Source organism: Chaetura pelagica, unplaced genomic scaffold, assembly GCF_000747805.2.
Source record: "Chaetura pelagica isolate M959 unplaced genomic scaffold, ChaPel_1.0 scaffold181, whole genome shotgun sequence".
Taxonomy (NCBI): domain Eukaryota; kingdom Metazoa; phylum Chordata; class Aves; order Apodiformes; family Apodidae; genus Chaetura; species Chaetura pelagica.
Window position 1 is genome coordinate 708880 of NW_009951992.1, and position 9954 is coordinate 718833.

The window sequence follows — 9954 nt, forward strand, 5'->3', positions numbered from 1 at the left end:
AGCCTCTGGAACCTGTTCCTAAATAGGGCACAGCTCAGAACATCCAAAGGCCTTGGTGACTAATGGGTGGGAATCTCCTAATGATCTTAGTTATTTTTAAACTTGCCTGGCACCACGTGCTGTTCTGCCCCTCTGCAGGGAGGCAGGAGTGCAGAAAAGTGGGAGTGCAACCAGCCCCAGAGCACAGGCTGGGCTGAGCCCGGGGAGGAAAGGGGCAGAAGAGCCTAAGGCACAAAAAAGATGAAATAGCAAGAGACAAGATTAACATTGAATAAAGGCACAAGACAGAGAGAAGCAAAAGAACAAAGGACAGAAGAGTGAAGGTGATAAAAGGACAATATAAGTTGGAGACTTTGGCAGTGTTTTCCTTTTGTTGCTTCTGTTTTTTAACCTTGATTTCCAGAGCAAGATGGGCCAGCAGGTCACCAATGCTAAAGGGGAGCAAACAGAGATGGATGTGGCTGAACTGCAGGAATGGTATAAGAAGTTTGTGATGGAATGTCCCAGTGGGACCCTCTACATGCACGAGTTCAAGCAGTTCTTTGGGGTCCAGGATGACCGTGAAGCTTCCGAGTACGTTGAGAACATGTTCAGAGCTTTTGACAAGAACGGGGTAAGTGGTGAGGAGCTGCTCCAGTTGTCTGCCTAATAGTTCACACCTATTTCTTCTCTAAATTGAAGGTGTTTTGATGCAGCTCCCACTCCTGTTACCATGATTCATGAGAATAAAGCAAGGGTGGTGGACCTGCTAGGGCAGGAGAAGAGCATACCCTGCACCAGCCTGCATGGGCTGGATTCATCCTCTTGTGGATCCACACAAACTAAGGACAGAATGTTCCTAAAGGGACCAGGGATGGATTAGAAGGTTGAAATTCAGGCAGTTGCATTTTAGGACAGTATTGTTGACAGATCCTCAAATAGCAAAGGTTGTTGTGTGGGGAACAAATTATCTGTTATACTAGAGGAAGAGTTAAAATGCAGAAAAGGCTTGTTACACACTGGAGGCAGCGTGTGTGTGTGCGCCCCAGCGTGCGTGCCCCACAGCGTGTGTGTGTGTGCGCCACAGTGTGTATGTGGGTGTACCCCACAGTGTGCGCGCCCCAGCGTGTGTGTGTGCGCGCGTGCCCCACAGCGTGTGTGTGTGTGCGCCACAGTGTGTATGTGGGTGTACCCCACAGTGTGCGCGCCCCAGCGTGTGTGTGTGCGCGCGTGCCCCACAGCGTGTGTGTGTGTGCGCCACAGTGTGTATGTGGGTGTACCCCACAGTGTGCGCGCCCCAGCGTGTGTGTGTGCGCGCGTGCCCCACAGCGTGTGTGTGTGTGCGCCACAGTGTGTATGTGGGTGTACCCCACAGTGTGCGCGCCCCAGCGTGTGTGTGTGCGCGCGTGCCCCACAGCGTGTGTGTGTGTGCGCCACAGTGTGTATGTGGGTGTACCCCACAGTGTGCGCGCCCCAGCGTGTGTGTGTGCGCGCGTGCCCCACAGCGTGTGTGTGTGTGCGCCACAGTGTGTATGTGGGTGTACCCCACAGTGTGCGCGCCCCAGCGTGTGTGTGTGCGCGCGTGCCCCACAGCGTGTGTGTGTGTGCCCCAGCGTGTGTGCCCCACAGTGTGTGTGTGTGTGCCCCGGTGTGTGCAGTGCTCAGGTGGCAGGGAATGGAACAAACCCTGTTCAGCTGCTCCGAGGGAAGGAATGCTGAACAATTCAGACCTTCTGGTTTTGATTCCCTGTGCTGGATTTGTCATCAGACACCCGGGGAAAGTGGGCTTTCTGGTTTAGTAGCAGTTCATGCATACCCATGTGTTGGAGCAGAAGCCAGCCTGGTGCTGGCCTCTGGTGTTCCAGAGCCCAAGGAAACATGAGGTGGTTGCTTTTCTTGTCTTGAAATGGGAAGGCAGTGCTTGCCAAGCTGCAGTTCTGTTCTTTTTCTGCAGCTCTTTGTAACATTGGAAGGATGGGGCTGTTGGCTGCTGGATGGGGACAGGAGAAGGGGACACAAGTGTCTCATCTCTCAGATACAATTTCCCTCAGCCTTCCTTTGAAACCAGGGGCAAAATCACGTTGAGGTTCTTAAAAAAGAAAAAAAAAAAGCTAGTTTGTGAGAATGGACTAAAAAAACCCACGTGAGATGTGGGCAGGTCAGCCTTGTCTCAGGAGTTGGCAAAACCCAGATTCCTGTAGAAAACTGAAGGTCTTGCAGCAAGGGCTGTGGAGCAAGTGGTGTGCAGGAGAGGCCAAGCCCTTTCCCAGCTCATGGCAGTTCTCCTAGTGAACACAGACCCAAACAGGACATGTTTTTAAGGGATGTTGGTACTTACATCTATGAACAACAACAAATTAGTCCTGAGTTCATGTGTTTACTTCAAAATGCCACTGGTAAATGATCAGTTGAGCAGGGCTGAGCAAGCTGGAGGATTAGTAGTAACATGGTAAGGGAATAAAAACCAATCCTGAAGTCTTTTCACGCTCTGTAAGGATCAGTGGTTCTTGCTCAGTAACCACAGAGGTTCAGGAGGTGAGCTAGTTTGTGAGAATGGACTAAAAAAACCCACGTGAGATGTGGGCAGGTCAGCCTTGTCTCAGGAGTTGGCAAAACCCAGATTCCTGTAGAAAACTGAAGGTCTTGCAGCAAGGGCTGTGGAGCAAGTGGTGTGCAGGAGAGGCCAAGCCCTTTCCCAGCTCATGGCAGTTCTCCTAGTGAACACAGACCCAAACAGGACATGTTTTTAAGGGATGTTGGTACTTACATCTATGAACAACAACAAATTAGTCCTGAGTTCATGTGTTTACTTCAAAATGCCACTGGTAAATGATCAGTTGAGCAGGGCTGAGCAAGCTGGAGGATTAGTAGTAACATGGTAAGGGAATAAAAACCAATCCTGAAGTCTTTTCACGCTCTGTAAGGATCAGTGGTTCTTGCTCAGTAACCACAGAGGTTCAGGAGGTGGGTAACCCAGATCTCCCAGGAGGGTGACACAGAGCCAGGCTTAGCCCTGGGGGCAGTGGTGACCTGCATGAGGGCCATCTGCTGGGGGAGCCCTGCAGCCCTTCACTGCTGGAGCTTTGAGCACCCACTGGGAACCCTTTATTGGGGTGTTCCTGCTGCCTCCTTTGGAATGGTGAGATGGTCCTTGTCTGTCTGACTGGGGTGAATCAAGATTAAATGAGGTGAAGGTTGGCAGGAAGGGGTAGTGGTGGGTGTTGGTCTCAGTGAAGCAGCTGAGGTCATTGAGAATGGCAAACCCTTCCCAAAAAAAGCCAGTGCTCACCTGCTCCTCATCCTCCATGGGATCCATCAAGAGTCATTCCCCTGCTTCTGTCTCTGCAGGACAACACCATCGACTTCCTGGAATATGTAGCTGCCTTGAATCTTGTTTTACGGGGCAAACTGGAGCACAAGCTGAGATGGACATTCAAAATATATGACAAGGATGGGAATGGCTGCATAGATAAACCTGAGCTGCAGGAAATTGTTGAGGTAAGTAGGCATTGCCCAATCACTTATTGAAGCAATCTCAGCTCTTTGGCAACGCAGTGGAGTGTGTGGGGCTTGAGACAACCAGGTTTCAAGGCAGCTGTGGGCAGTGATGGAGGGAAAGTGCCTGGACCTTGGTGCAAAGGGTCATGTACTTGGAGGTTTGGAGACTGATGGGGAGGCTGTGGGACCAGCTGGGCCCTGCTGCTGCAGAAATGCAGCATCCAGGTGCTGTTGTGGAGTTCCTGTGTCTCTGCTCTGCCTTTTCTTTTAACCTTTTTACACCAAGATTCATTGCACTGCCCAGTGGAAGGGGTTTCATCCCATGCTCCTGACATGTTTCCTGCCCAAGTAGCTGGTGAGAATACACTGAGAGGCACAATTAGTACGAAAATACTTTTTGTAATTATTCCTTTCTAGGTTTCTGTTGTGTTCTGCACTTAGCTTTAATTGCTGTCTGTGTGAGAGGAGGTGTGGGGCTCAGCAGGCAGCCAGACACAGGGTCCCTGGGTTCTTCTTTAGCTAAATATCTTGGAGATTGTGCTGGCATCACCCTGGCACTTCCAGGAGCTGTTACCCAAACAGCAGAGCTTGGGAGGCTGAATGGTGATCAGACTCTTCAGGATCTTGGGTGCAATGCAGTGTCAGGAAAACATCAGATGGAATTTGGGAAGCACAAATTGGGCTGGGAAGTGTGACCAGCTTGTTACCTGTGCCACCAGCAGCAGGTGTGGGGACCTTGTCTGGAACAGGCTCAATTCTAGCTTGAGGTCAACCAGGAATTGGCCAGAGCTCTTTTAGGCTCTTGCTAATCCCCCCTCTGGGAAGACTTCAGACAAAACCCATCAGCCTAAGGAGTAGAGTTAATAATGAACAGCTGGTTGTCATGGAAAGGAACAGATAAAATCTGCCCCTTGCCAGTGACAAAGTGGAACAGAAACTGTGGGTCAAAATATGTGCTAATACAGGTTTGATCTTGCAGCTCAGACACAGGCTTCCTGGGAGAGAGGGCTGGGTAAATCCAGAGGTGCTTGGCCTCATATGTTAGAAAAATCATACTCAGAAGTTGGATAATTTTCCTGTCTGAGAAACTCTTGCCGTGTTATTTGCAAAGGAACCCTGAGGTCTGACCAATATGTGGAAGAAGGGAAATAGGAGGCAGCAGCTTCAAAGAGCACATGAAGCAACCCAGTGTGTGTGAGGTCAGTGGCCCCAGCAGATCTGGGGCTGCCGAGTGGCAGATCTTTCTAGAGAGGTGAAAACATCACGGCCTTTGTGAAAGACCTTCACACTGTTGGGAAGGCAAAGGAGTTCACTGCTGCTCGTTCTCCTGTCCTAACCTGTGAACCCCTTCTCAGGCTATCTACAGGCTGAAGAAGGTGTGTAAGTCGGAGGAGGAGGAGGAGGATGGGACTCCTCTGCTGACTCCAGAGGAGGTTGTGGACAGGATATTTCAGTTAGTGGATGCGAATGGGGATGGTAAGTGACCCATGGCTCAGCCTGCAGTCATGCAATGAGGGGTTATCTGTGCTGGGCAGGTTGCCTTTAATTGCACCTATCCATAAATCACTCAGGACTACTATGTTACTCACATCAGACACACTGGGTTTGGTTCTCCTCTGTTTGTTAGAATCAAGAACAATTTGGTGCAATAGGAGGAAGTGATCTTTGTTTTTATCCTAATGTCAGATACTTGGGGTGTATCCAGCTGGGTTTGGGGGCACACAGATCTCCTCTGGAGCCAGGTCCCAGTCCCAGCACAAACAGCCTGGGTGAAGCCCAGGGCTCCAGCAGCATCAGGGCTTGCAGGATCAGACTTGCAATCTCCTGAGCAGCCTCTGGGATCTAATGCAACACTCGGTGTTGGCCAAGGGGCTGGGGCAGGTGTGAGCACCTGGGGCTGCAGGGGGTGGCTGCTCTGCCAGCAGCTGCCCTGGGCTGCACAGGAATCGCTTGGCTTAGAGTATTTTCTGAAACTTAGGTGACTTTTTCTTGCCTTCCTCGTCTTGTGTCTTATCTGCCATGTTTTGTCTCTCCATCTGATGTCGTCCTCATCTCGCTCACAGGTCAGTTGTCTCTTGACGAGTTCATTAATGGGGCCAAGAAGGACAAGTGGGTGATGAAGATGTTGCAAATGGATGGAAGCCCCGGGGGATGGATCTCTGAGAGGAGGAGAAAGAGTGCTTTGTTCTGAGAATTCCTTTTTGAAACAGCTGATAACGGGATGCTGACTGGGACTGGCTCTCCTACTGCAGGCTGGTAGTAGCTTTTCTTTTGAACAAAATCTTGGCATCCAGATGAAAACTTCAGTGGTTTAAGAATCCATATCTCACTGTAAAATCCATGTGCTGCCTACTGCTGGTACCCAGAGACTATTTTTGCCCTATGAATAAGTCTTTCTGTGTACACAATACCATGTTTGCCAACTCTGTTTTTTTGTTACACCCCAAGGAACAAACCTCTTGTGGTTTTTCTGCAGCAGATCCTGGGCAGGGTTTTAGTCTGGTGACAGATGGGATTGGGAAGGAGGGAATCCTGTTGCAGTGGTGCTGTCCTCGGTGCAGACCAGTGTTTGCAACATTCCTGCCTGCAGAGGTACAAACACATTGAACAAGAAGTGATGATGGAAGGGTGCTCTGGCAGGGGGTCAGTTTGTGTATTTAGTAGATTATATTACTACTAATGCCAGGTTATTGAACACCTACATATCACTATCAGGGCACAGTGCTGTGGGCTGGGCAGTGGGAGTGGAGCCTCCTTACATCCCCCTCCTGTGGACCTGAGTCTGCTCCTTGTAGCTGCTCAGACACTTGGGTTCCTGTGAGGCTGCAAAATGTCCTTTCCAATCCCTGAGCAGCAGTGGAAACGGCTCCTCTTGGGAGCTGCTGGGTTGGACTGGCACGAGTGTGATGCTGCTCCTTTTGAGCTGGTTTCTTGTTGGATCATCCACCTAGAACAGCTTCTCCTGCCCTGTGAAGACTGAATGAGCTCGAGAAGCTCCAGGACTTACATGGAAGAGTTTTGTGTGGAAGGAGAGAGAAGGGAAGAGCAGAGCTTTGCTTGGCAGTGTCTGCAGAGAGGGGATTAGTGCTGCTGTGTTGGCAGGACCACAGAGAGGAGAAAGTGAAGAAAAATCTGAGTTATTTAAGTAGTGCCAGTGGTTTTACACTGGCCTTAATTAGCCACAAATGACAAATAAAATACACACAGGCTGTAGGCTGAGCTCTGCTGTTCTTATGGCTAAGCCACGTTCCTCCATAGGTGTGTGTATGTGGAAAGAGATTTTGAGTGGAACCAATATTTTAGCTCACTTTAGTTGGAGTATTTGCAAGGAAACTTTCCCCAGGAAAACACAAATTTGTCTGTTCAGTTTTCCCATGAGCTCAGTGGGCCAAGTCCTACCCATGAAATATTTGCAATCCCTTCAACTGTGACTGTGAAACCTTTCATTAGTTGAATACTTTGCTGGTTTGTGGTCTTGTCCATTTAGCTGATGTTTAAATTCAGGAACATGAGGAAGGACTCAGGATAAGACACAGCCAGTGACAGGGTTCAAATCCATACACATTTCTACTTCTAAATAGCCTTCCTAAGAGTTCCCTGTAAATGCACACACAGCCCATGGCTTCCTTACTTACCTGAGTAGATGAGACTCAGTTCCTGCTGCTGTAGGGCAGCTGGGTAGAGCTCCCTGCAGTCAGGAGTTGATCAGCCAAAGATAAGAAAGAAGAATCTTTGCTTCTGACTTGAGGGCCTGGAAGAAAATATTCACTTTACTAATTTATTTTTCCAGCTTGTGGACAAATGTTTTCATGATAGGATACAAACCCCTAATTCCTTACATTTCAGCTTCTCAACTAGTGTCACACATTCTGCTCCTTGCACAATTTCTGACTTTCAAGTGGATGTTTTCTTGCTGCAGTGGCAGTTTTCCTTAAATGCTTTGACCTTTCTTGTTCTGCTCAGCTGGGCAGGTCAGGCAGGAGCTGTCTGGTGTCCCCAGAGCAGCAGTCCTCTGCTGGGGTGGTAGAGGGCATCCTAACACTGAGCACTCCAACAAACAGTTGTTGGCAGAAATTTTGTAACACATGGATTTAATAAAGAATTATTTATTATAATTCTGTTTCATAGTATTTCTTTTCAACGTGGAATGAAGGTGGGGGAGTGTGTAAGCAGCTGAGTATTGGATCAAAGCTGTAGTCTCTAAGACTGACATAATGAATTTAAGGGAGGTGTGAAGTGTTAGCAGCTGCCCTGGGTCAGACAGGAGGCAGAGATAGTGATGCTCCTGCAGAGCAGAAAAGGAGTGGGGGAAAGCACGTGTATGATTAAAAGAAGAGATTAATTTGAAGTAGTTGCTTTCAATCAAATGAGCTGATGGTGTTGCAGTGATGTGGCCCCTGCCAGGAGCCTGAAACAGAAGCCTTGGAGCATTTAGGACTCAAAGTGAAGTGCTGGATGTCTGGGCTGGCAGGGGTGTGTGTGGTGGGTGACACTTGTGTGGGTGGAAAACTGTTCCTTGTCTCAGTCACGTAATCTTTTGACAAGAAATCACAAGGTGCTTTGGTCTTAGTCCTGCTGTTATCTCTAAGACTGACATAATGAAGGGAGGTGTGAAGTGTTAGCAGCTGCCCTGGGTCAGACCAGAGGGGAGGCAGAGATAGTGATGCTCCTGCAGAGCAGAAAAGGAGTGGGGGAAAGCACGTGTATGATTAAAAGAAGAGATTAATTTGAAGTAGTTGCTTTCAATCAAATGAGCTGATGGTGTTGCAGTGATGTGGCCCCTGCCGGGAGCCTGAAACAGAAGCCTTGGAGCATTTAGGACTCAAAGTGAAGTGCTGGATGTCTGGGCTGGCAGGGGTGTGTGTGGTGGGTGACACTTGTGTGGGTGGAAAACTGTTCCTTGTCTCAGTCACGTAATCTTTTGACAAGAAATCACAAGGTGCTTTGGTCTTAGTCCTGCTGTTAAATCCATAGGTACGAACACTTTGATCTCCTCCCAAACTCCACTCTTCATTCACATCCCACTGCTGATGTCAGACACTGGGCATAATCCATTTTTCCAGACTTACAGCCCAGCCAGAATTGGATTTGACTGATCGGATTTCTTTTCAGGCTAAATTAGGAAACAAGATGGCTTGGAAAAGGCAAATGCCATGTGAGCTTTTGCCATCTGCTCTGATGTTTGAGGCCTCTGAAGTTTAGTTCTGTGAAGGTGAAGTAATGAGGTGAGAGCTGAAGGTAAGACTGGTGCTGAGGGTGGCTGATGGGGGGACACCAGGGGACAGGAGCTAAGGAAGCTTTGTATCTTGAAATACTCTGCCCAGCTGGTTCCTGAGATTCTGGAATGCTGTTTCCCCCTGGACAGACAGGGAAACCCACCTAAGATCCCTCCCAACTTCAGCTGATCCATGGATCTGTGATTTCTGCCTCCCTCAAAAGGCAGAGGGGCCCTGCAGCTCCCACAGCCTCAAACCCTGCTGTGCTGCATCCCCTGGTGCTGCCCATGGCCCCTGGGGGTGGGTCCTGCAGACCCAGCACCCTCTGATGGCAGCTCCTAAAAGAGCCTCTCCCACCCCCCCAGGGGCTGCACTGCCCCTCCCTCCCCACAGACACTGTCACCAGTGAGCAACGTGTCCGTGGCACCTGAGCAGCCAGCAGTGCTTTGAAATAAACGAATTATGTATGAGCTGGGGCAGAGAGAGTCACAATATTGGCTTCTAATTATTTTAAATTTGCTTTCTTAGCGGCTGAAAAAACAACCTTTGGGGAAAGACGCTGAGGTTTGTGAGGTGCCTTGGGGCAGGGGTCAGTCCTGAGGTCTGGGGAGTCACTTGGTCTTTAGGAAGAGCTGCAGGGCTGGTGGGGGCTGCTGCCCGGGGGGGCTGGGAGAGTCTCTGCAGAGGGAGGGGGCACAGAAGCCCCTGCTGGGCTCGGCTCCCCCCTCCCTGCTGTTGGAAAGACAAAGTGCAGGAGGTTTTTGTGCCGGTTGCTCGTGGGGAAGTTAATTGTGCTGGCAGGAGGAGCATTGCAGCCCAGCCTGGCTCTGATGAGGTGCTCACAGGCTGCTCCCCTCCTCTCCAGCCGTGACTGTTTTAATGGAGCCAAAGCAAAGGCTTCTGCACTTGCACGAGACTTGATTCGTCCTGCTGGAAGCAGAGTGAGTGATGGAAAAAGCACAACCTGAGATAATCCTGTAAAATACCTTTATTGGTTTGCTATAAGGTTGGAAGTGCAAAAGCTTCCAGGTAAAACACCGTGAAGTGAAAAAGACGCACAGGGAAAATGGTCAGAAAGTTCCTTAGGAATTGCAAGAACCCAGTGCTAAATAACGAGTCTTTCAGCTGCCAAGAAATCCTTCCTGGTGTCCCCTGTTGCCGCAGCATCAGACGAGGAAACTCCTCCCCAGGAGCAGCCCCAGCGCGATGTGGGGCCGGTGGGTGACACGGGGACAGGGGCCGATTTGGGGGCGGTGGGTGA

The 9954-nt window shown here is 49.8% G+C and overlaps 2 protein-coding genes across 2 annotated transcripts in view; one reads left to right on the plus strand and one right to left on the minus strand.

The window, feature by feature from the left end:
• The first annotated feature begins 409 nt into the window (after positions 1-409).
• On the plus strand, positions 410-5668 carry GUCA1B (guanylate cyclase activator 1B (retina)). Its single transcript, XM_010001777.1, has 4 exons — positions 410-613; positions 3328-3477; positions 4833-4953; positions 5541-5668. The coding sequence occupies exons 1-4, from the start codon at positions 410-412 to the stop codon at positions 5666-5668; spliced, it is 603 nt and encodes a 200-aa protein (XP_010000079.1).
• A 2874-nt stretch (positions 5669-8542) lies between these two features.
• GUCA1A (guanylate cyclase activator 1A (retina)) overlaps positions 8543-9954 on the minus strand; it is a 6205-nt gene continuing 4793 nt past the window's right edge. The window contains exon 5 of the mRNA XM_010001787.1: positions 8543-8590. Within this exon, the coding sequence (XP_010000089.1) occupies positions 8543-8590 (48 nt within the window). The remainder of the gene's footprint in view (positions 8591-9954) is intronic.

Coding starts and splice junctions, on each gene's coding strand:
- GUCA1B (XM_010001777.1), top strand. CDS start 410: ATGGGCCAGCAGGTCACCAATGCTAAAGGGGAGCAAACAGAGATGGAT. Junction 3,478..4,832: donor AGCTGCAGGAAATTGTTGAG/GTAAGTAGGCAT, acceptor ACCCCTTCTCAG/GCTATCTACAGGCTGAAGAA. Junction 4,954..5,540: donor AGTGGATGCGAATGGGGATG/GTAAGTGACCCA, acceptor TCTCGCTCACAG/GTCAGTTGTCTCTTGACGAG.